General features: G+C 34.2%; 1 protein-coding gene and 1 long non-coding RNA gene across 2 annotated transcripts in view; one reads left to right on the top strand and one right to left on the bottom strand.

The window, feature by feature from the left end:
* Positions 1–12,877, top strand: part of LOC136990407 (unconventional myosin-XIX-like) — a 64,112-nt gene extending 51,235 nt beyond the window's left edge. The window contains exons 19-22 of the mRNA XM_067288795.1: positions 3,346–3,467; positions 8,295–8,412; positions 11,627–12,456; positions 12,573–12,877. Coding sequence (XP_067144896.1) covers positions 3,346–3,467; positions 8,295–8,412; positions 11,627–12,456; positions 12,573–12,710 — 1,208 coding nt within the window. The 3' untranslated portion in view covers positions 12,711–12,877. The remainder of the gene's footprint in view (positions 1–3,345; positions 3,468–8,294; positions 8,413–11,626; positions 12,457–12,572) is intronic.
* A 10,635-nt stretch (positions 12,878–23,512) lies between these two features.
* LOC136990455 (uncharacterized) lies at positions 23,513–25,202 on the bottom strand. The gene is made up of 4 exons (XR_010883062.1): positions 24,921–25,202; positions 24,776–24,844; positions 24,220–24,309; positions 23,513–23,684 (listed from the first exon to the last, which is right to left on the bottom strand). It is a non-coding gene; the product is annotated as an uncharacterized lncRNA (long non-coding RNA).
* Positions 25,203–27,240: the final 2,038 nt, after the last annotated feature.

Here is a 27,240-nt window from a genome sequence, read left to right on the forward strand (position 1 = left end):
AAAATCAATAATTAAATACAATGAAATAGTTTTGCAACCAGATCTAAAATGTAACTGATTGACCAATTATAATTGACTTAATTGTCAGAGTTGGAAATTAAGATTTCTTTGTTTTTAATCTAAGTTTATCTGTGTTAAAATAAACTTCAAGAAGATTACTTTATTATTTTGTGTGTAATTACTTTCAATTTATGCTGTTTTGAAAATGTTCTCAAATTTTTAACGAAACAGTTACAATTAATGTAAAATTTTCATTATATTGATACTGAAGCATATAAACTGTTATTGATAGAGATGAAAAGATTTATTATAAAAATACATTAAAGATGGCCATGTTTTACCTGATATTTTTGTTAAAATAGAACACAGCCTTTTACAATTTGGACATGAAACCATGTAATTGCACCGTTTAAATAAAATTAAACTAGAAAAGATTCTAAAATATTTTTTTTCCATTTCCATTTAAAATATCAGCAATTTATCTTGCTCAATGACAAGAAAACCTGCTATGACATACTTTTTCTTTGAAATTTGGTTTCATTTAATAGTGATATAGTTAATGTGGTTTGATTTGATAATTAAATAAAGATATGTCTGATGAAACATCTTGATAAATTCTGCTTATATTTGCATGTGTATAAGTTTCATATTGTCATATTGCTGATATGTATTTCCAATGAAATATGTGATGAAATGCCTTTTAGTTACTCTACTTATATACCCATTTGAATATTTTAGAACATTTTTCCAATAATTTTTTGAAAAAAATTAATATATTATTTAATCAGGTTGTAAAGGTAAAATTGGTTAGGTTATTCACCAATATAAAATAACTAATATTAAATGAGAGGAGCAAATATGAAGTACTGTAAGTGAATGCAAGCTTGTATAATGAAACAATGTTTCATTCACATCTGTTTGCCTGGTATAGTGTTGTTCATCATAATGTCATCATGTAGTTCTGTGAACTTTATCCTTATATTATACATCCATTTGTCAATAATTATAATTTTATTAATTAAAAACAGTTCTATTTTATCTTTGTTTTCTGCTGTCTTAGTCACCTTTATACTTAACTAGCGGGTGGGCCCGGCATTGCTCAGGCAAAATTAATGATAGTGAAGATTAAGATTATTACATTATAGTCAACCTTACCCGTTTTCACAGAATGCAAGAATTGGGATCCCCCTGTTTCCAGACTAATTAGAGAATTTTTAGATGGGTCTAAAAATATGTTCGATTTTCCGCAAAAACGAAAAAAAACTGCATCTGCATCTTGCACGTTGCTTTCTCTTAACAATTCCATTGTTATGTAACACTTCCATTGTTGATGGAAGTGTTAAGCCTTATTCTTGTCCCTCTCCCCCGTGGGGAGAAATTTTGAAAAATCCCTTCTTAGTGTGCATTCTTGTGATGTACCCTAACTGTGTACCAAATTTCAACTTTCAACTCCTAACCATTTTGGGTCTGCACTGATTATTATTATTAACTCGTCTCGATTATATATATAGATGAGTAAAAACAAATGTTTGATAAGTTACATATTTGTTTATGTTGCATTTGCTTCTCTCATTTAATATTAATACTTTTTATATTAGTGAATAACCTGATGAAAATGAAAACTGGAACTTTTAATCCATCCAGTCATATATGGAAATTTTAATCTTGTTGCACTCATGATTCAAATATTTTCTTAACTTATAAATGTCTTCTAGTGCTTTGACTATTTTCTTATCTATTTGAGACAGACAGACAACATCTTATTCTATTAAATTGTCATGTATAGAATATCTATAGAGGTCATGCTAGACTTTTTTTTTTTTTTTTTTTTTTTTTTTTTTTTTTTGTTGATTCTAAGATGCACATATTTTACCCTTACTCATCCAAAATAGAGATGCATATTACAGTTCATGGCATCCTTTTCATTCTTAAACAACAATCAGCAATTATTGTGAGTAGACTTGTAGAGTGGTTTGTATCAATAACTGACATTGTTATCTATACTGTTAACCAGTTTTCAAATGAGTTTTTCTGGTGACAAGTGTTTAAACTAAACTTTTTGTCATCTTGTAAGGAACTGAGTCCGAACGTTATTTTTATTTTATTATTATTATTATTTCCGTTTTATTATCCTTTGTTTGGGGTTTATGTTTATTTAGGACGAAGGTTTCCCACCACTCTCTTGTTAGTAATGAAAAATGAAGATATAACAACTCACGGAGAAATAAGCGCCATAGGAAACATCTTGCGCACTTGTGCTGCCCAGCGGAAGTAACAGTCCGCAGAGAAAAAAATGGAGGGGGGAGTCCCCACAATCACTAGCAGAGAAATACTTGATAAACCGTCTTAAACATCCCAGAAAATTATGATAAATATTTTGTAAATGGTTTATAAGCTTTGTCGGAAATTTAAAGCTACCAGAAAAGAAAGTTAATGTTAGCAACTAAGTATGTAAATAAGGGGAGTAACCCAGCTCAAGTGTGACGTCACCTCACAGTATAAAACCCGTACGTTAACCGAAGAAGGAGAGGTGAATTCCAAATCGATGTGACGTTGAGAGCGAGGTTAATTCGAAAGCGAAGTATTTTCTGATAGAAGTCCAGATTGATAATTGGATGATCCAAGGTGTTAAAGAGGAGTTCGATTGACGATTTGACGATATCGAAAGGATTGAGGAAGTAGTTTCTTCGTATAGTGAGGTGACGGATAGACGTTTAATTAGTAAGAGATTTTGTTCATAGTTTCTAAGTATTGGATTGTCGAATTTCAAAGGGGAATTAATATTAAGTTAAGCTAAGTAGCTGAGTTTATTGTCGGGTTGACTTGTTGATTTTCGTTAATAAATTTTGTTTGGATTATTGACATTTGTATGTAGTACATTCTAGTTGCTAATTAAATATATTTGAACTTTTGATCTGACTTGATATTTATCGTTATTATTACTAATTTTTCGGTGCACGCTTAAAAGCCCAGGCCTGGCAAACTAATCTCGAATCTGCGTAAAGTACCCGTTAGGTTAACGGAAGTTTTACCGACCGTAATTATAGTCGGTTTCCTAAGATACTAAAAATAGTACTTTACAATCTTAAAAGGCATTTTAAAGGTTTGTTACAATGCTGCTAAGGAAGCAAAGCAATTTTCTACACAGAAGAGCATGGAAATGGCATTTATACCTTTATACTTAATTTTATTAAATTTTGTTATCTTAAAATTTTCTCTTTAAATAACTTGAAATTTTCTTTCAAAACCATGGTGTGTCTGAGTAAAAGAAATGATTTTTTGAATAAATTAAACATTTATTTACATTTATTATAAAAAGTTAATAAGTAATTTTATAAAATTTAGGTGGAATGCTACCTGTATTACAGACAACATGTCGCCAAATGATTTCTGATTCTTTGAAGAAAACTTTATCTCAACAAGACTGTCAGTTTGGCAGATTGAAAATATTCTTGTCATCAGAAGTGGTAAAAGTTGATAGAAAATTGCATTCATTAGAATTTTGTTTTTTTCTAATTAAAAATACAGAAGATAATTTTAAACTAAATTGGAAAAATTAGGAATATTCCCTTTTCTTTAAAACTTAATATTTAGTAATTATGTCAAAACCTAAAAAACTTGTACAGTGGACCTTTGTTATAGCGCTGCTTGTTATAGCACAGGCGATGTTCGCGATGCGATAAGCTCAAACATGTCCGTGCGGCGTTAGTGAGTAGCGCATTTTATTGTTACTGCGTATTGAGTAATTGTGTATGTATTCAGTTCCTGAATATATTTTGAATAGTGTTTAATTATTGTATGCATGATGAGTAAAAGAAAAGCTTGACATTGTTGCTAAAGTAAAGAGGTGAACCGCGTTACACCGTGCCGCTCGGTATAACGCGATTCACCTTATAACGCAGGTGTTGTTTCCCGCCCGACATGTGCGTTATATTGGGGGTCCACTGTAATATTTAATATGCTATTTTATTTTTCTGCATAGAGAAATCATAAACTGCTAAATTAATGATAATTTATAGAATTTCTAATACTTTTTCTTGTTTTAAGGTTATGTTAATAGTGTATTTATTTATTTATTAAGTAAATATTTAAAAAGAAACAAAAATGTTAAATTGTATAATTTTTAATATTTAATTTATTCTAATGTTATCAATAATTTAATATCAATTTTAAACTCTTACCTGTTTAATGATAAATGTAATCAAAATAGGATACAGTGTGTCTACTTAAATGCTTATCCAGCAGCAAGAGCGCTTTCCAGCATTACAAAAGTGTATGGATGTGGTGTATGCTTATTCCAGCACTAAAATAATTGAAGGAAATCATTTTAAGATGATTTAACATAACATATAAATAATGATTGTTAAGGATAAAGACACTATTCCAGAAATTGATATGGAAAAGTTAATTTTATTTTGTTAGAGAACATATTCAAAACAACCACCTTACGTGGCAATATAAAGATGTAGACAGTTGAGAGTTGCATTATGGATGGTATGTAGTATTTGTTGTGTCAGTTTTACGGGCCTATCATATGCATCTCTCCAGTTTTCTAACATTACAGTGTTGCTAGATACACATTGTACACCAATGCAGGTAGGTCAAGTCTGAGGAACATAGTGGCTAAGGAATGGGACTGTTTTCTCCTATTCAGCAGTTGCCAAACCACTCTGAGCCATGTCTCTCTGAGAATGAGAAAAGTATCTATACTAGCACCATTGTCCTGGTACAAAGTCTACTGTAATTACCTTGTTGTAATTACCTGGATGGATGTCTAAGTGGACACTGTTACAAGAAAAGGCAAAACTTCCAAAGACTTACAAGCTTAAACACTCAATTTTCAGAGACCTGTTTTTCAGAAACACTCGAGAAGTAGGTCCTATTATTTGCACAAGGCACATAGCCCAATGAAAACATGCCATTTTTGTTGAATGATTTATTTTATTTTACATCATGCATTAATTTATTATTATTGTGGCATTTTTTAAAAATGAATTTATATTTTGCCCCTGAACAGATATTTAAGTATTGGTTATTGTAGCACCTGGAACAAGAATGTATAACATGCATAGTAGTGCAATGCTGGAAAGATTTTTCTTGTTCCTGGATGGATGTCTAAGTGGACACCCTGTATTGTCTGTTGTAAATATTTACATTGTCTCAATTATATAATATTTCTATTCAACTCCACCAACAAGCAATGTAGTATGACAAAAAAAAATATTGAAAATACAGTAGAGCGTCGTTAATTGGAACGTCGGTAATTGAAATGGCCGGAAATTGGAACGATTTTCAGTCGGACTGTGTCTTGCTGAATCGAACGTTTTTGATACTAAATTTACTTCTAAAGTATAATTTTCATGTTTTTTATATTCTTCAATATATTTATTTTGTTTGTACAAAATAAAGAAATAATTTTTAACGATACGATAGCCTCGATTATTATTATAAAAATTTTCGTTAGGCTTAAAATCGACGAAAATTCAACACGAAGCGACACGCAACGGAGAAAAATTCAATAGGAAGCGATACGCAACGGAGAAAAATTTGAACATCGGACAGGTTAATATTTTTTTTCGTACAAAGTCGGAAATTGGAACAAATGACTAATTGGAACAACCCCAGTCCCCAATTGACGCCAATTTTCGACGCTCTACTGTAGATTAATTCTGATGTATTAAGTAGTGTATTTTTCTTCCACTTATGAGAAAAATGAATTGTCTGTATTCAAATCATTAATGAAATAACACATTTTCATAAATCGTGAAAATTGTTTTTCATAATTGAATGATATAAAATGTCAAGTTTACACCTCCTTACCAGAATTTACACAATATCAAATTCAAGTTGAAAATTTATCGTTGTTTAAATAAATTTTGAAGTACAGTATTCAGTTAATGTGTGATTGCATTATTGATGAAAAACAGAAAATTTTTTTTTACTGATGTCTGAAAGATTTAAGATGCAGTACAATTAATATAAAAATTGTTAGCTTATTGTAGAATATTCAATAAGATAATACTTATCTTTAGATAATAGAAAATCAGTTTTTAGATATAATCTAAACATAATGGTACAAGCAAAAATGAAGAACTAACATCAAAGTGGTAATACGAGGGCTATTTTTTAAATAAGGTCTGTTTGTGAATGAGAGTGAGAATAATGTGCAATCATGGCAGTACGCATGCACTTCTGCTCCGAGCAAGCTTCGCACGCGTTTTGACACCATTTGCAGCCATATTGTCTGTCTGTATGCTGAGCTGTAGAAGTTTAAAATGTTTAAGAAAATTGATTCTCCTGCCAACTGTGAGATACGATCTGTTATTTGATTCTTGAGTGCAGGAAACTTGGCAGCAGCGGAAATTCACCATCAGATTTGTGAAGTTTACGGTGATAATGCTATGAGTGACAGTAAAGTTCAAAAATGGGTAAGAATGTTCAAGGATGGGCGAGTTAATGTGCATGATGAGCCACGCCATGGCCGACCTTCTCTGATTTCTGAAGATTTGGTTTGTGATGTGGATAACAAAATTCGAGAGGACTGATGATTCACGATTTCAACGTTATCAATTGAGTTTCCACAGATTTCAAGATCAGTTTTGTATACCATTGTTTCGGAGAAACTGAATTATCGAAAATTGTGTTCTTGGTGGGTTCCAAGACTGCTTTCTGACAATCACTAAACAAAAAGATTGGGCAGTGCTTTATTGTTTTTGACTCGATACGATCAGGAACGAGATGAATTGTTGGACCACATCGTTACAGGAGATGAGACTTGGGTGTTTCACATGACTCCTGAGTCCAAGCAACAGTCAATGGAATGGCGACACACACCTTTGCCAACCAAAGTGAAAGCCAAACAGACAATTTCAGCACGAAAGATCATGGCAACCGTCTTTTGGGACAGGAAAGGGATTTTGTTAGTAGATTTTATGCCAAGAGGCACAACAATCAATTCTGATACATATTGTGTGACTTTGAGAGAACTCCGGCGTGCTATACAAAACAAGCGGCGTGGCCTACTGTCTTCCGGTGTAATGTTGCTCCATGACAATGCAAGGCCACATGTTTCTGCACAAACACAAGGTCTAATCAGTTCTTTTGGATGGGAACAACTAGATCATCCTCCTTACAGTCCAGACCTTGCACCCAGTGATTTTCACTTGTTTCGATACTTAAAGGAGTTCCTTGGTGGTCAACAGTTCAATGACGATGAAGAAGTGAAAACTGCAGTCATGGATTGGGCTTCTTCACAGGCAGATTTCTTTGAAGTCAGAATTCAAAAAATTGTTGAGCGGTATGACAAATGTTTAAATAAAAATGGAAATTATGTAGAAAAGTAGATAAAAGTATGTAGAATATGGAAAAAATATATTTTAATGATATTTACAGTATTTTTCTTGTTATTAAAAAACGGACCTTATTTAAAAAATAGCCTTCGTATATGCATAAACTTTAATATATGAATTAAAAACCATTGCATTAGATGCTGTGCTAGATGTAGAAAACATGAATCTTTTCAAATAAGAATTTAATATTTTAAATTTACAAAATTTAAGAAAATTCTTAAAGTAGACAATACATAAGTGTCTTCTTACTTAAGTGTCCTTTTGCATGCACACGAGGAAAATAACAGTTTGAGACAACATCTCAGATGCCAGAGCTTGGGTCAATGCTACCTGGACAAAATGGACCCATGTTACTGGAATTGCATGTGATCATCAAATACCACTGTCTCTAGTCAAAAGTGTATAGAACAGTGGTGCGCCTGGTCACACTCTATGGATCGGACTGCCGCAAAACAAGAGCAAATCTTACATGCAGTGGAAATGCAATAATGCTCCAATGGTTCCTTGAGCTAATACATTTTGACCATGCCACAAATGAAGATGTCTGTTTATAACTTGGGGTTGTGGCAAAATTGTGTGAAGGATGACTCAGGTTGTATGGACATGTTATGACTCAGATTATAACTGTTTTTAATTATAAAGTATATATAAAACTATGAAAATGGTAATGAAAATGAATTAAATATTTATTAAGTTTTTTTTTATTAGTTCCTTAATATGTATTTGATAAATAAGTATTTATAGCTATATAATTTTCTTAGCAGTCTTAAAATATGTAAAAAGATTTTACTATTAATTCATCCAGTTCTTAATATTTATAATAGCCAAGTTATTAATTAATTAGAAGTAGCTTTTATTATAAAAATGATAAAGAATATGAAATTTGTTTAGTATTCAGTAAAAACTTATAACAAAACATTAATGCACTTATAATTAATATATTAGTTTCATGAACTGGAAAGAAGTTTGTTGGAAAAACATTCTGATGCTGCTTCAATAATCCAATTCATATGGAAAAATTACCAAAAAAGAAGAAATAATGCTGCAGTTATCATTCAGACAGGTAATACTAATGTATTATTTCAAAATATATATAATAATTTATTGTAACGAGACTGTTTTAAAAAAATCTGATGTTATTTTAAGCAAATAAGAATTTTAATATCTTTACTTTTATGTGAGGTCTGGATAGGTCTGAACTCCTCACTAAAGTTAATGATAAAATATTTTTTTGAACAGCAAAATAGGAGAAAGAGATAATTTTTTAGTATGAAAAATGTAGTAATAATGTACAAATGGATCGACTGTTCCCAGTTGGGATTGAATTAAATGTTGATTTTCACCTCTCTTGTGATCAGAGTTGAAATCTTGTTACACGTACAAGGAGAGGGCCAGGTGTTCGGGTTGCCAATTCAAACAAAACTTGGTGAGCACATAGCCCTAAACACAAACAGCTCCTTGTCCAAATGATAGGACCCATTTCTCAAATGTTTCTGAAAAATGGGCCTCTGAAAATTGAGTGTTTAGCTTACAACGAAAAGTGAAACTTCCAAAGACATAAGTTGTAATGGTGATAGCTGTTACAACCAGCATTACCAAATTATTTTCAGATATTTTTGCTCATGGTTACATACTATGTCAACACTAGTGAATAAGCTTTAGATGTTACTGTGGATAGACAAAAAAGACAAGTCTGATACGAAAATAGGGTAGCATAGTTGCAGCATTTTTAAAAAATTGTTAATGTTATGACAATTTCCTTGAGCACTCATTTTTGTTACACTTCAAAAATAACAATACCTGTACCACCATATCTGGAAATTCATATGAAGAAATAAAAATTTTATTTAAATTAATGATATAAGAGTTAATCTACGGAGACTTCATTTTTGCTAAATAGGAAATGATGTCACATTTTTAATCTCTTGTTTTGTAAGCTTTAAACGTGAGGAATAATAATGCTAATTGTATAGTAAAATAATATTGTTACACATAAAGAGAGAGAGACTAAAATTGAAAAGGTTTGAACCTACATAGTGTTGCACCAATATATAGTTTTAGCCACTTTGCTATCACTGTTACGAGAAAAGGCAAAACTTCCAAAGACTTATAAGCTGAAACACTCAATTTTCAGAGACCTGTTTTTCAGAAACACTTGAGAAGTAGGTCCTATTATTTGGACAAGGAACTGTCTGTGTTTAGGGCTATGTACTCATCAAGTTTTGTTTTGAATTGGAGATCTGATCCTCTTCTTATTTGCAATGATTGACCAACCTTGAAGAAAGCAAGAATGAGGAAAAGTGACCAATTGGAATGGGAGATCAGGAACATGACATAATAATAAAAAATCCCAGACTTGAAGGATATGATGGCTGCTTTTGAAAATTTCAAATGTTGGATCCTTTGTCATGTGTGTCTTGTGCCTATCTTAGTCTGTCTCTCTTCCTTGGATCAACATCTCATTGGAAGTTGACTGCATTGTCCCAGAGACATCAGAGGAACTCACACTGTAAACCAGGGATATTCCTTCATTTGGAACTTGAAAAGGAAGAGATCTAGAGACCACCACAGACTATGAACTTGCAAAGTGCAGAAATCTTGCAAGCTCCTTTCGTGTTGAGTAAATGGTTTCTTGTAACTGTTAAGTCCATCTCAGTACCAGTTAGATCCACATATGACCCTATTGATCCCTCTGTCTATCCTGACCATGGATGCCCTTATTGGCAACCCCATATTTGTTGCATTAAAAAAATCATACTTTAAAAAACTTAGTTATCTTGATTTGAATATGGATTAGATAGAAAAAGTATTGGTATTGAATTGGATAACTTCTATATTGGTCAATTGCTATTAGCTATTAAATCAAAAGAAGAAACTGACTCTATTAAGAAAAACTGAAATTTTTGTTATTTATGAATATTAATATTTATTTCTAAGTGATAGATTGATATAAAACTAAATGAATTTGTAGAGAAAATTCATAAATGTATTCCAAAAATGAAAATATTCAGTATTTAGAATATCAAATTTCCATAATTATTTTAATTTTAGTATTTGTCAATTTAGAAATTTTCTAGAAAATTTCTCCCACTTTAGTATATTTTCATATTTTCGTGCCCACAAATTGAACACTTAAGAATAGTTTAGAATAATCTTTAGTTTCCTATTTAATTTAATTAATCTATTTAATTTCCATTCAAATTCTATTTATTAAAGTTTATCATAATGGTTTTTTATAACAAAAAAAATGAATTAATACTAAAGATGCAGGCGTGTCACACTGGCGAGCCTTGGTCCACATGCAGCCCCTGATGTGATTTTTTTTGTGGCCCACGGCCACGATGCTCCGAAATTAAATAAGACGGCTTACAGATCAAGATTAACTGATAAACATCTATCTGCCATAACGTAGATTGTTCTCAGTCTTTGAATTCAGATATTGGAAAACTAGGAGAAGGAAGATAGCACTGGCAAGTTTCTGGTGAAAACAATTAAGTTTAGTTTTATAAATATGTACATTAATTAAAATAAATGTTTAAATAAAAGCAATACTATAGCAATTATATATTGTTGACTTGAATTCACTGAACTACGTAAGTTAATGTGTTTTAATTGCCCTATCTATATTCCTGCATTCTCACTTCAAATTATTATTTTATGAAAATTTGTAAATGTGATGTGGCCTGCGTGAATCTTACCAGTCGCATTAATGGCCCATTGTTTAAACGAGTTTGACAAACCTGTTTTAAACTAAAATGTCTATTATTTTAATAAATTCTCAGTCTTTAGTTAATTTTAATAGCAGATAGTCTGAAAAATCAAGAAGTTTGTTTAATTATTTTTTAGTTAAACAAACAAAGTAACTTTTTCATTAAAAAGGGTAGGCTCTTTAGAGTAGAGAACTTTTAAGATTAGCAAGAATGAGGAAAAGTGACCAATTGGAATGGGAGATCAGCGACATAAAATATTAATTAATAACCCCAGATTTATACATTTTAACGTTATAGTTCAGAAATGTAAAATTTTGGCAAGTAGTAATTATTAATTTTAAAATACTTAATGCAACATTAGATATTTTTTAATGCATCTTAGGGATTAAAGTCATTGTTTTTACTTTCGAGAGACGACTTGTTAAGGTCTCCTTATGAGTATTTATGGGACAGAAGTCGAATTTTTTTGTTTTGATTTTTATTAAGAGATTAATAAAAATGAATTAGAAAAAACCAATCTATACTTTGTAACTAATTTGTATATATTTTTTTGTTTTTTTGTTTTAGCATTTAGAAAATGGAAGAATCATAGTCATTATATAAAGATGAGAATGGCAGCAATAAAAATACAGAGAGCTTTCAGACAATATATGACTCTTCAAAATGACAATTTTACAACAGTAAGACTAATTTCTAAAGACCTGTCTTCATTTCAATCTGATGGAGACAAATTCTATTCCATATCAGATTTTAGTAGAAACAATTCAGTCTGTCTCGGTGATGATTTCAGTGAAAATAAAACTGCACTAACAGGAAATGAATTAAGAAATATCAGTCATAATTCTGATGTGTTCGATGTTTCAAATGATGATAATTTTATCGACGAATTTAAACCAAACCATTTATCGCAAATTAACATTAACAGCAATTGTGAAACAAACCAATATATAAGTAATAAAAATGAAGTAAATACATTTCCAGAGGAATGCACGTTCGGAGACGATTTCAATGCGAGAAATAATAATTCAAATAATTGTAGAGAAACATTTCGAAAAAATAATTTTGTTAATTTCTTTCCTTTTTACTTCAAGCAGAAAAAAGGACATGAAAGTGACAAACGGGAATTACATTGTGAATTTAATGAAACTGTGCCAATGCCAGTGTGTGAACTCAGAAAAATTTATCAAACTAAATCAGAATTTGTAGAATATAAAAATTTCAATAAAGACAAATTTAGGGAATCGCATAATATAAATTTGGAAGCAGTGGATGATTCTGAAAGTCAAATTCACAACAAAAATGACAGAAAAGTGGTGTCCAAATCTGTTCCTTTGTTCACTGCAATTCAGCATCTGTACCTGAAGTATGGATTACTTTCAGTTCGGAGAATGCCAAAAGTAAGTTTACAAATACATTATAATTTATAAAACATTAAAAATAATGAATTTAAAGAAGATAGTTTGAAGGTAGCTCATTTCAACAGAAATTTTATATATCTTTTTTTATCATTTAGACGAAGATTCGTTTTCATACACGTCTAACACCTCTTCTGTATTCCCATTATCCGCCATTATGTGAAATTCAATGTAGTCTTACCGACGCCCTCGAAGACGAAACGGATTGCATCATCCACAGACTAAAAACAAATTAATAATTTATGTTATACTAACTCCAATGTAAAAGTCATTAGTATAAATTAGCTCAATTGTAATGGTTGATTTATTTGTACATTATGTAATATATCTTATAGGAGATTACATCTTGTTTTTACATTTGTTAACATTTTTTTTATAAATAAAGTATCAAAGAATAGTTTAGAGTGGCCAAATTCATATGCTAATTTAAAAGTTATCTATACGATCCCTTCCATTTGCCACAAAATTTAACTTTTCTCATGCTCATTTAGTCATATCTCGTGTCGACAATGGAATGTAAGTAAAGCAATCCCCAGCAAGCCGAAGTCGATCCGTGGTGAAGTAAATACTGATATACAGTACAATAGTGGCACCGTAATCCGACGCAAATCCAACTGGTGGGTGTCAGATTAATGGCTTTTGTGTGTATGTACTGTTTAGTAAAATATACACTTGATTCATAGATTAGTTTATTGTATTAATTAAATTGTGCCTGTTTTGCCAACCACGTGTGCAAGAAACAACTAGTGACTGACAGTACACATGTTCTGTACATCAGTCTGTTGCATACATCAAATAGTAAAAATTTCATGCCTGCTGTCCTGTGGTAGTATGTCAGATTACTGGACATTTCAAACTGGCAAGTGATGGACTAAACTTTATTGTATTTTGTGAAGTTTTTTGGAGGTTAAGGTTAGCAACTTCAATCACATGCATCACAACCTGTCTAACATGGATCACTTTTCAAATATTAAGACAACCACCCAAGACATTGTCCAGGTTAAGCATATGAAAGATGAATACCAACAACTGCGAGATCCACATGCTATCCTTTGTTGCTGGAGCAACTATTCCAAAATCGACAATGAAGAATTTACCCACCCACCAGTTCAGAGTGCCAAATATCAAACGATAATCTTGCCAACCAATCAAATTTCGCAAAAAATATGGACCAAATATTTAAACTCGGCACCCTCGAAAATCCCTTAAAACACATTTTGTGGTCGCAGGCAACCTTGTATTATGTAATATTTTCCTATTCGAATGCAAACATACCGCTGGTCGATAGAAAGAAGGTGCTGTTGCGGAAGGGAATCGAAGTAATTCGACCAAAAGTAGTCGTACTCTTCCGGGATGAGATCAACGACTACTACTTTAATGGTCTATTATTAATAATTTAAAAGTGATCCGTGTTGGATAAGATGTGATGGAAGTTGCTAACCTTAACGTCCGAAAGGCTTCGTACGACTTGTTGTCTGAGCGTAGTGACGACTAATACTTGACTTCGTGCATTCCTTGTCAACAAAATAACTCTAGAATGAGTTGTCCGATCTTAATGAATTTTTTTTGGACGACTCACCATCACTCAAGGATGAACTGATTAAAATTTCAACTTTCAAAAGTGATCCGTTTTTGTAGAACTGGAGATAGGGATTTTTCTTCAGTATGGATCATTTTTGAGAGTTTAAATTTTAATCAGTTCATCCTTGAGTGATGATGAGTCCTCCTAGAAAATTTCATCAAGATCGGACAACTCATTCTAGAGTTATAATGTTGACAAGGAATGCATGAAGTCAAGTGTTAGTCGCTTCCTGCACGCACGTGTAGAAGCGTCATGTAGTGGTCGGAAAATATGACAAGCATTAAAACGGTAATTTTGAAAAGTAAATGTTATCGCTAACTAGATACACAACAAATATAAAGAATCTTTATAGAATAATAAGTTAAAAAAAGTTTTTTTTAACTTATTATTCTATAACATGGAGCAGCAGTGATCAACATTGATGGCTTTACGATCCATTCTCTCCTTCGTCTTCCTATCGTTAGTACGAAATTTCGATCTCTAAATGGAGAAGCTGCACAGAGATTCCAGATTGAGACGAAGTCGCTCAAATTCATCATCATCGATGAAATGTCAATGATTGGTGCAAGAATGCTTTACCTGATCGAGAGAAGATTGAGGGAGAAGAAAGATGAGCCGTTTGGTGGATTCTTTATTTGTTTGGTGATTTTCGTCAGCTTCCTCTTGTTAAAGATACTCCTCTCTCCTCGAGTGTTTTTTACAATGTAATGTCTTAATAAGGTAAGGACCCTGTTGGGACATTACATTTGCATTTGATTCTTTTGAGAAGTTCATTGAACTTAGTAATTCTCGTAGACAAAATATCAGATAGTTCCTTCACAGACGTCTTACAATATCTAGCTTCGGGTGATTTCTCTGATACAGATCTGAACATTCTGACGACAAGAAATCGAGCCTATTTATCCAGCGATGAATTTGATCAGTTCCAAATGACAGTAGAGCTATATCCAACAAACGAGCGAGTTAAACAAAGCAACGAAGACTACTTGCAGTCAACTGGATGCCCTCTTGCTTATATAGCATCTGAAAACACTCCAGATATCGCCCCGCCTTCGTCCAAAGATGACTCAGCTCTTGGTCTCTCCAAGTATTTGTATCTCTCAGTTAATGCCAGAATCATGCCGAGAGTCAACTTATGGGTGCAAGGAGGTCTCTTCAATGGTTCACTAGGAACTATACGCTACATTATATATGCTTCTAATGCTCGCCCGCCATCTCTTCCTCTGTTTATTTTAGTGGAATTCGATAGCTATCGGAACCTTTCATCTATGGTAATCTGTTTCCAATAATCCCCATAATACGCTATTCGAACGATGCAGTATATTGCCATCTCGTAGACAGTTTCCCCTTACCTTAGCATACTCGATGACTGACTATACATAAATCACAGGGATTAACTCTTCCAAAAATCAAAATAGACATGGGGAAAAAAGAGACAGATATCGGTCTTACCTATGTTACATTGAGTCGAGTGAAAAAAAAATAACTGACTCGGTATTTTTAAAGAGTTACAATAAAGGTCGCTAGGAGTCAATCTGTAAGTCCGAGGCCAATAGTGATAGACAGAATTTCGTGAAACGTTGGCATAACAATTAATTAATAGCTTATTCTGACCTTATATTTGTATTTTTAAATGATCCAATAGAAATCAAACTTATTGTTGAGAACGAATAATTCTTTGTTTCTTTTTCCCTCATAATCTAGAAAATAAAGGTGCGAGCAGCTTCGTTCCGACTACACGCTGATGCAGCGTTACTTAACTAGTTTAAAAATAAAAGTAATCTAGAAATGCTAGAATAATTGCTTTTATGTGATAATACAGTGTTCATATTTTTGCAACAGATTGTGTAAACTACATGGGAAATATATTCTCGTAAATATCACGTTTATAGAATAATTATTGGGCTGCAATTTGAAAAAACTGTAGACTTATAGATTTCCGTTGTCCTCCCTCTGTCTGTCTGTCCTTCTTAAGGGGTTATCGAGGAAGGAGTATACATCACCGACACTACTCTATTGCTAACAGGAAAAGCATGATATGCAGGGGCAAGACCACCACTTAAAGAATCGAAAACATTGTGATCAAAAGTTGCAGCCAGGCATTATGATTACGTTACACTAAATAATCTCTCGTTAGAATTAGTTTGGTTTATTTGGTTACGGCAACGCAAACCGTGAGCGATCTACCGAGGAAAATGCATCCCAGGAAGACTTTTATATAAAGCTGGACTCTATTTAGGTGTTACTAATGTCAGGAAAATCCGGGAAAGTACTGTGGAGATCCTAAAATCGCGCCGGGAATTCGATTGTTTACAAGATCGCTACATCGGGAAATTTCGAAAAGTCAATCGGAGCGAGAACGCGCATCGGGCTACAAACCCGACCGATGTGAAGCATTTCTTCTAAAACAAACACAACGCGGTAATAAACGACGAAGGGGATGTCTGCGGTGCTCGTATACAAGAGTCGAGATGTAAACAATTAACAAAAAGGGGAGAAAAAAGAGAGACAGATGGTCAAGGACACCTGTTAGACCATATGAGCCCGGGATCGTCTCGAAAGGGGGGCGGCCACTGATCGGTTCAGCCAGATGTCCGCGAGAGGGGGGCAAACAGTGTAAATTATGTGAGTAGCTGTCAACGCCCGGGCGCCGTCCCCGGCCAAACTTGGTTTTCGTCTTGCTTAGAAACAGTAGACTGACCAATCGAGAAAAGGAAAAAGGGACCTAAGACCAATCAAGAGGGGAAGATTCGAGGGAAAATCGTATAAAAACCCCCGAATCAAGGTCGGAAGGGGAGACGACGGGACTCCAACCAGCCACCTACTCTTTCACCGACCCCTCGGACTCTTCTGCCTGACTGCCCCGGGCTTCAACGACGACTCCGATAAGACCAAATAGGCGAAATGCATTTTGATTTTTTTTAAGAAAAGCAGTGGCGTGCCGTGACATTTGACGATAGGGAAGCTGTGTTTCTGTGAGAAGCCGACTTCCAGGGGCAATCAGTTAATCAGTGATGGCCTAGGGTCCATTCGTACGTGCGTGGTGGCGGAAGAGACGTATCTGACAAAAACCGACAAAAAAGAAACATAAACATATACTATGTACAAAATAGTTTGCTTTAGGACAATCAGCCGTTCGGATATCCTGGGCGTCGATGTGGTTCTTTGATGGTCGATCGAAGGTGGCCCCGGGACAGTGGCGTTGACAAGTCTGTAGGGCACGGGAGACTTCTGTTGGCGTCGGGGACACGATCTAAGTCCGAAGTGGCACGGGTTACAGGTTGGCACAATAGGCGAGAAACTGTTTTTTTTTTTGTTTGTTTGTTTTTTGCGCGTTGACACACGGCGTTTTGGTTATTCGAAACGTTAACCCAGTGCCAGGTGTCCTCGATTGTCGGAGATTATATCAATCTCCGTTCTTTCTTTCATCCATTTTGATTGGTCGTTCTCCCTCAATCACGCTTTCCGAATGGTTGGTCCCTCGTTACTAAACGTAACGAGACTCTTACCTGGACCGAGAGAAAAGACAAAATCGAAGACGAATTCGATCTTCCACCGATCATTGGACGACTTCCTTCCGCGATTTATGGTTTCTGCCTGGCAGTTTGTAGTCGGACACCCATTGTTTATATCAAACGACTTTTACCTATGTTTTTTTAAACTAATAAATTTTTCTCTAAATTAACAGTTTTTTCTCGTCTTTCGTGACGGGTCAGACCTGTTCGGTACATGACATTTCCATAAAAGTTTTAAACAACTACACTGGAAATGTACTGGAAATGACAAAAATAAACAATTTATGTATTTTAGTTCTAAAATACAATTAATCTATATATATAATCGAGACGAGTTGATGATAATTACAGTCAAACCTGTTTTTGTGCGATTTTTATTTGTGCGATTTTTTTTGTGCGGTATATGAAAATTTCAATCAAATTGGAACATAATTGACTCCTGTAAAATTTTTAAAAACTCTATTGGTTGTTTTCTATGACATCAGCAGGTTTTTTCATTTTTTATTCAGTAAAATTTTTTTCTCATACGTTTATTTCGGTCCCCTCTTATTTTAATAGCATAAAAACCATAAATATTATGTTATATTTGAACAGATGCGGTAAGTTAGCTCCCCTCCAGCTTTAGACTGCGGGTGTGAAATTTCACGCCTTGTTAAATGAAATAACACTTCCTGCAGCTATATTTATCAAATAAAATCATTATTTAACGTATATTTTTAACTTTTTAATGTTAGATTCGTATTTAAGTGGAAATAATTAATTAATATAAAAATTAAAATTCTTAGAGAATTTTTTTCCTCATTAGCTGTTGCAGAAAAAGGCTTAAGGAGTTAAAAAAAGCAATTCCTAGTTATTTCGTACGGTTTCGAGTTATTTTCTACGTGAGACTTTTTTTATGCGGTCCCTATTCACCGCATAAAAAAATATTTTTTTAATTGTGTTGCGAAAACTATTTTTTATAGCCACTCGTGAAGTTTCGCGCGATTTTTTTTTATGCATTTTCTTTTATGCGGTCCCTATCCCCCGCACAAAAACAGGTTTGACTGTATTATTATTATTATCAGCGCAGAGCCCAAACGGTTAAGAGTTGAAAGTTGAAATTTGATACACAGTTAGAGTACGTCACGAAAACGCACACTAAGAAGGGATTTTTCGAAATTCTTCTCCACGGGGGAGAGGGACAGGATTAAGTCTTAACACTTCCATCAACAATGGAAGTGTTAAGTAACAATGGAAGTGTGAAGCAACAATGGAAGTGTGAAGTAATAATGGAAGTGTTACGTAACAATGGAAATGTTAAGAGCCCAAGCGGTTAAGAGTTGAAAGTTGAAATTTGGTGCATAGTTACGGTACGTCACAAAAACGCACACTAAGGGCTGTTTCACACTGTCACCGACTGGTCCGACCGGTCCGACCCGACCGAGCCTATAATCGGACCGACTAGTAGTAAAAGAATTCACACTGAGTACGATTATGTCGGTGGCCGACTCGTAAGGACCAATCGGAACGCGTCTTACAGATCAGAACACTAGCCAATCGTGGTAAGTTTTTCAATTTAAACAGAAAACATGGCCGTCTTTATAAGGTTGTCGTGTGTTCGCGGGCTAACGACACCATTTTAGCATTTTTAATGTCGCTTTCTCTTGTAAATGAAATGTATTATGGTGAATTAAAGTAATTCGTTTTGTTAATATCGATGAGTGCCTGCGTATTTCTTAATAAAGTTGTTCTTAAACGAAGCAAATAGACGGAAATAAAAAATTGTTCGTAACTTTTAAACGGTTGATCGTAAGTAATATTTTTTTAATACCAATCGATTCAGCGTATCAAATTACATTTAGATATGTCTACGTCTATTCGTTAATATGAAGTTTAAGACTATTTTTTTAGCTGGATACCTTTCGCTTTACTCTAACCAATTATTTTTTTCAATGTCGCCTTTATAATCGGCTCGCCGAATATCATAAAGCCATGGATATTTTCTAACTTCGTTTATTAAAGCTTCCGAGAAACTTTACCTTCCGCCATTTTCTAACTTCGGATAAATCTAAACTCTGATTGGTTATAGCTTCGAAGCCCTCATTGGCTGTAGCTCACCGACTGCTCCGACGCGACTACAAATATTTAACTTTTTAAATCTGTCCGACTGGAACGACCAGTCTGTCGACCGACTGCTGTTGCCATGGCAATACGACTAGGAGTCGGACCGGTCGGCCCAGTCGGTCATAGTGTGAAACAGCCCTAAGAAGGGATTTTTCGAAATTTCTCCCCATGGGGAGAGGGACAGAATTAAGGCTTAACACTTCCATCAACAATGGAAGTGTTAAGTGTCAATAGAAGTGTTAAGTAACAATGGAGAACAAGAGAAAGCGACGCGCAAGATTCACGGGCGCTGGAGGAAAAAAAAAAAAAAAAAGAGTATTATGTTAGAACATATTTGATTTTCAAATTTAAACACATTAGTTCGGTTTTTCTCGACTTTTCTTCTTTAGAACATTCGATGAAAATCGAACGATATAATCAGAACACGTCGTGAAAATCGAACAATATTACAATATTCGATTTTCAAATTCGACCTTTCATTAGAAATATTTAGTTTGTTGATGAAATTACTCTGTTTCTTCTGTGACTATAACGTAATAATCTTAATCTTCGCTATCATTACTTTTGCCCGAGCAACGCCGGGCCTACCTGCTAGTACATATATAATACAAATTGACACGATACAAACAATGATAGAAAAACTTGTTTAATTTTTTATAAACTAACTCTATTCGGCGATTTTTTCGGCAAAGTCGTTAATTACTTTATCATAAAAGTCGCTGGTCGTCGACTCCATCGACGTATTTAAAAGCTCTCTTTCTATCGAAAGGAACGCTGTCGACGACAATTTTTCCTCCGACCGAGTGTTTCTGGCCAATGTATGAATTTGCTTCGTGGTCGAAAAACTGCGCTCAACAGACCCATCGGTAGATGGTACCGTAAATATTAATAATATTAAATCATATAATTCTTTTAGTACGTCTTTGTTCGGATCGACGTTAATTATAATATGTTTTATGTCTAAGTAACTCTTGTCGATATAGTCCGGACACGAATATAAATATTGCGATTCGCTACGTAATTTAGATAAATCAAAAAATTTCCCATAAAAATATACTTAATTTATAGAATTAAAACACGCTTGGGAAATTGTTTTTCATAATATTAAAATTATTAACATCTAAAAGTGATAAAAATTCTAAAGATTTTCTGTCAATATAATTACAGTATAATTAAAAGAAAATTATAATTAAATATAACTTTGCGAAGAAACGTACATAAAAATAACATTGAATACTCTCTACTTTTTAAATCTTAAACAATTCACTTAGTCAACTGAGTACAACATAATTCAAGGAGTCATGTGCATTATGTTTTGTATTTAGAGGTCAAAACCTGCAGTAATTCTAAGGAGACATAGACAGTAATTAATGACAGATTTCCCTCTATATTATTTATGTCTGCTACAATGAAATTAAATTCAATTGTCGATGGAAGCGGGAGTGCGGGATTAATCCAAGCAAGATGCCGAAAGCGCTTTCCAAAGAGATACGGCAGTTAATAGTGTAACATAAAGCAGAGGGCAAATCCCTTGAAGAGATCGCGGAATGCCTGAAAATCTCCATGCGAAGTGTTTCGCGCATTCTAACATTGCATTCAGACACAGGTTCTGAGTCGCTGGGGAAATCTATCGTCGACCGCGACTTACGACTCTCGCAGACTACGTTCGCCTGCAAAGTAACAGCCGGGCGAGTTCGTTCACAACGACCGGAGCGCACAGAATGGAGTTGAACTTGAACGTTTCTGTAGATACTGTGAAACGAAGGTATATAACTTTTGTAGTATAGTATTTCAACCTTATACGTATTAATTGGTTGCCACAATTCAACCTTTTTCGGGCGGCGGGCGGCCCGAAAACAAAATTTGAGAATCGCAAATCAAATGGATCACGTGAGATTTGTTCAATCCTCCAGTCAGTGAACAGTTGAAGAGGGGGAAAACGTCGTGTTCAGCGACCAGAAGCTGTTCTGTTCCGAGAACAGCGGGACCTTGTGGGTACGTCGCCCACCATCCACCCGATTCAACTCTGAATACGCGTGGCGCACCCAACGAAGCGGTCACTTCTCCATAGGTGAGTTCTTAAATTTTCGTGTTTTCGTGTATTTGTCATTAACTCTTACTGACAGTAGAATATGAAACTTGCATTTAACATTGGAAATAGTTACACGAGCATGAAAACATATCGGCACGTTCGATCATCGATGTAACGTGTCGACAAGTGCATACGACAGGTTTTCTACCATTGTTTCAACTAACATAAGCTTCGGGTAAAAAAAGAAGCAAAAACCTTAAATGTCATTGTATACTAGAATTGGAAGGAACATCATGTGCGAATGTAGATGTAAGAATGTATTCAGGCTTACGTTGTATAGCAATATAACTTAGAGTATATATACACATAATTATAACACATGATACACCGCGCGTGTAGTGTACTGCATCACATCGAACTATTGTGACATTGCTAAAATGCCAAGCTGAACTAGCTCAGCATATTTTAAGAGTTTATGTAATGTTAAGAAAATATCGTTCAGAAAGCAAAAATACGAGTGGCAAGTGCCGTGTGCTACCTGTCACAGTAATTGAGCGAATGTAATATATACATTTTTTTGTTTTGTAAGAATTATATTTAGTTTATGATTTTGTTAAATTTTTTGCCAATATATGGCGCTACGTGTAAATCAGAAAATTGAATGATTTACAGAAATTCAATAGATATTTTGGAGTGGGACCTTATAGATATAGATATCTTTAGAAGGTTTTAGCATTTTGCAAATATCTCTTACATCTGTGTCGACAAAAAGTTTCACAGACAAGATTAAGACAACTGTAGTGTTTATAACAAGAGCCCCTTTAGCCGCCACTCGAAAACATCGAGTGACGTTTCCACTTCCCAGGACGAAGATTATACATTATAGATTATTGGACACAACCATTATTGATTGGACAATTCATAATAGTTGTGTCGTGTGCTGTTTACAAATGTAATACCGTAGATTATTATGTGGAAAACGTTATTTATTCCGATAGATTTTTAAAGGATACACCATGTTTTAATAAAAAATACCTTGCATTGTATAGTCATATGTCGGAAAATATCGTGTTGTTACTATAGTGCTGTTGTTTTAAAAACGCGTATCTCTACGGATTTTTACGTCAATTTTTATTGAGCCTTTGTACTTTTTTTAAAACTCTTTCCGCCCTGTAGGCACTAAGAGGGCCTCTATTAGAAGGCCCATTATGGGTTCGGCCAGGCCCATAATGGGGCGACCAGGTGGTGAAGGACGGGGCCCGACATATCCGAACGGACCACCCCCGAAAAATTCCTGGGGATTATTCGACCTGTTCGGATTCGATCCCGGGTCTCCCAGAGCGGTATGCCTTGACCTTGACCGCTCGGCCATCGGCCGTCTGAGCCTTTGTACTATTGTCACTCGATACACACTCATGTTTTTATATTGAAAAAACATAGCTAAGAGTACCATATAAGTGTACCGGTATAATTTGAAAGGCGCTACTCCGCCTTCTGAGCATTACACTGAGGAGAGGCTTAGATACTGCATAGACCCGAAATGCATTTGTCAATTGCAATAAAGGAGTACCTAACCTGATAGCTGTGAGAAAGTCTACCGGATTTATTTATTTATTCGGATTAAAGAGACATACATTCAAATTACGTATATAACAGCTATCACATCTGACATTGAGAAGAATATTGGAAATAAAGTGGATAAAGGAACACGTTAGTAACCTTCTAATTTATTATTTTTTTCTTAATAACTACAATTCATTTCGAAATATCCGTAAACAAATCTAACTAATCTGCGATAATGCTGGTAAATCTGTAGTATACTCGTTATTCCTGTTGAGATGATACACGTGAATGAAGTTCGATTGTTTTCTCTTCAACCGGAGAAGTTACTGAACGTCTGCCCACAGCTTCTACGAGAATTCTTTGCATTCTTCAACTTTAATAATCCCGAGAAGACGGAGTGTAGAGTTGAAGCCATCTACCGGTAAAAAAATATAAAATTTTTATGTGGACCTAATCGTTCTATTAATAAATTGCAGCGGTTTCTAAATTATGCAAAAATACTTTTATTTCTCAATAAAAGTATTTTTGACTTGCAACTATGCGTTACAGGGAACCATCGAACATTGATGGAAGGTCACGAGTTTGCATAGACAGGATGCCACACGTATTTTTTCCGAATCCTCTTAGCCAGTCCTAAATAGAAACCATTTTTCCAGAAAAATCCCTCGTGGGACGTACACTCCTTGGTGAAGTGCCTCGATTGTCGCAGCCTTATTTTATCCATCGAATCAGATTTAAGGGTATAATTGAAGAACATGACTATTATCGTCCGTAAAACATACAGTTAACAGTTAAAGGGCGTAACTATAATCTGCCGACAATTTTAAACGGAAAATAGATTTTCTACAATCTACCGATTCTCTTACGATGTTATTATTAAATTGCGTATTAATATCAAAACCGCCGGAAAATGAGGTATAATATTTAAACAACACAATCTGTAAAACTACCTTTAGAGGGATCCTTTTATTGACGGTGTAGAAACCTCCAATCAACAGACACAAGGAAACTTTTCCAAATCTTTTCATGAAATCCAATATCTGAAAAAGAATTTATATTTAATACTAGCAGACGAACCCGGCGTCTCCCGGCAAAATGTAACGATAGCGAAAATTAAGATTATAGCCGACCTTAACCGTTTTCGCCGGGTGCAAGAATTAGGACTCCCTCTTTCGAGGCCAATCGAAGAATTTTTAGATGGTCTAAAAATATGTTCGATTTTCCGCAAATACTCAAAAAAAAAACTCATCTAAAATAGTAGAGTAAAGCCGAGTTCTTCAGGGTAAGCTTTAACCTTCTCCCTTTCCCCGTGGCGGGAATTTCCAAAAATCATCTTAATGCGCATTCTCATGGCGTACCCTAACTGCACCAAATTTCAACATTCAACTCCTATCCGTTTGGGCTCTGTGCTTATTATTACTATTATCAACCCATCTCGATTATATTGTAAAAAGATTAAATATATTAAACAAATCTAATTTATAATAACAATAAAATAAAAACAACTTTTAGCTTTTGTCGCAAATCCAAATCGCAATTTGCAAATCGCCGAATGTCTTGAAATCCGTTTTGCATCTAAAATATTAAAAGAAATTCAATTAAAACATTTAAAATGTTATAAAATAATAATAATAATAATAATAATAAGTACCGTGAAAGCAATGCAGCATAGAAAACAGCAGCATATAATGCAGATAAACGAAAGAGTAATCATCAGTATGAGAAACCAAATTTTTACAAGCTCATGCATATTAACATACAAGTAAGCGTAATACGAAAAACTCGTTCCCCAAATTATTCCGAAATAAATAACTCCGATAACTATGCTGAATTTTGTGTTCCACTGATTTATAAAAGTCCACAATTTTTGATGACGGATCATCAAATCTTTTAATTTTTTTCGTAGATTTCTGTCACTGCTCGTTATTATACAGAACTCCGAACAAAGTTCTTCTAACTCTGCACACATAACACATATGATTACACCAATCAATAGTAAAGTATGCGCCATGCCTCCTATACTTATTGTCGCCACAAATCCAATGTTGACAGTGCACATTAGAGCTTTCAAATTGAAAGTATTGCTTTTTTTTAACAGCCGGATAATAAACATATAGATTAACAATTTGAAAAGTAATCGTAAGTAACACGACAATGAACGAAAAAGAGAGGCAGACGTTTCTTACTGCAGCATTATTTTGGACGACCATTTGTTCATAGAACCGTTCGTTTTGTAGTTTCGTAATCAGATCCATCTTGTCGTGGCTGCTAAAGGTCAGACTGATCGAATAAGCGAGAAATACTACAGCAAGAAAAATGTTCATTATTTTACCATCGGGTCCAAATATGTCATACCACCCAAGACACGATGCGTATTCACCTAAACTTGGTAACGATTGCCACATTAAAAGAGCAGTAAATTGCCACAGTGTAAAGTGAAGGCATCGAACGTAGATCTTTGTCAAATTGGGGTATTTATGTTTGTAAATTGGCCGCTTACAAGAACAAATTCGGAATGGATCACAGCCGTAAACCAAGGCCACGGTCCAACAGGGTGAGAGGAAACAGCTCATGCAAATTTCTTCCTCGATATTCGAATTCATCTTGCTGACGCCTCCGCATCTACGAAAACACTAACGTAAATGGAACTTTACTGGAAATATCGGGTTATATAACGACACTAATTTAGTTTTCCTGCAATTCCAATTTTCTAATAGAGCTAATTTGAAGTCGTGCCAAATTAAATATTCTAAAGGAATATTTAGCTTCTACTTTATCGTAACTTTGTTTAATAGGTTTACTTGACTAATTAAGATGTGCATCTGTTTGTCTTAGGCGAATATTTCTTGGGAATTTATTGAACGTGTCATTATATGTCATTATCTGAGTACGTAAAATTGAGATTGCTCTTAAAGCGAATTACAAGTATTTTAAAAGCTTATCGATTACAAAGACATTCTTTCTTAATTAATTTAAACTATGAAATGTCTGTAATATTCGTTATATACTGTCAGGGCTGGATTTATATTTTTTTAGGCCCTAAGGTAACAAAGACTCGAGGCCCCTTTACCAATTTTTTAATTGTATAAAAAAAGACACATCTCCATTTAAACAAGTTATTAATATATAACAAAGTCTTTATTACATTATTTAACTTTAATACGTATAAAAATGCTATAAATAAATACAAAAAATACAAATAGCTCTAACACGTGCACACGATGTCATCAAAGCAAAGACAGGAAAAATTATTCGATTTTCACGCATCGATTTTAATAATTTATCTCCCGAAAGCGATCCAAATGCTCAAGGTAATCATGGCGTCGTACTAATCGTGCAATAGCGATTAAAATCGGAGATTCTACGTCAGTAAGTGCTGAAACTTTATCTCTTTCAAACCATTAGAAATGTAAATACGCTATGAAAACCGGCAGCCATCTTGGCAATCTTTGATGGCCAGAGGTGAATTTCAATCGATTTTTTACAGGGTAGCCTAAAAAACTTTTCTCTTCAATTTTTTTTTTTAATTTAGAGGCCTCCAAAAGCTGAGGCCCCGAGCTTTAGGTCATTTAGGTTAATGGTAAATCCAGCATTGTATAGAGCTATGATCACAGCAGATTTTCGAAAGCGTCAGTCAGTAATTTTTCCAGCTTTCATTCGTTCTATTTCAACCCAAATAACGCTTTGCAAATTATAACAGATGCTTACTGAACATTGCTTGTATGGTTGATGAAATAAATGATTTTTTGCCTATATTTTCAATAATAAAACGCTGTTCAAACAAGTATTAATATTTAAATTCAAGTTTAGAATCTTATAAATAATAATGAAAAAAAGCAAGAATGAATTGAGGGCGAGACAAGTGCTTGTTGACCGAAGCCAAAGAAAGTTGCTCATTTCCGCAATTACCATCAAACAATAAAGTAAACGTAAATAATTCCGAAATGCGTTTAAATCGACTAATTTTGTCT

This window comes from Centruroides vittatus, unplaced genomic scaffold (genome assembly GCF_030686945.1).
Source record: "Centruroides vittatus isolate TY-2023 unplaced genomic scaffold, ASM3068694v2 scaffold_932, whole genome shotgun sequence".
Taxonomy (NCBI): Eukaryota; Metazoa; Arthropoda; class Arachnida; order Scorpiones; family Buthidae; genus Centruroides; species Centruroides vittatus.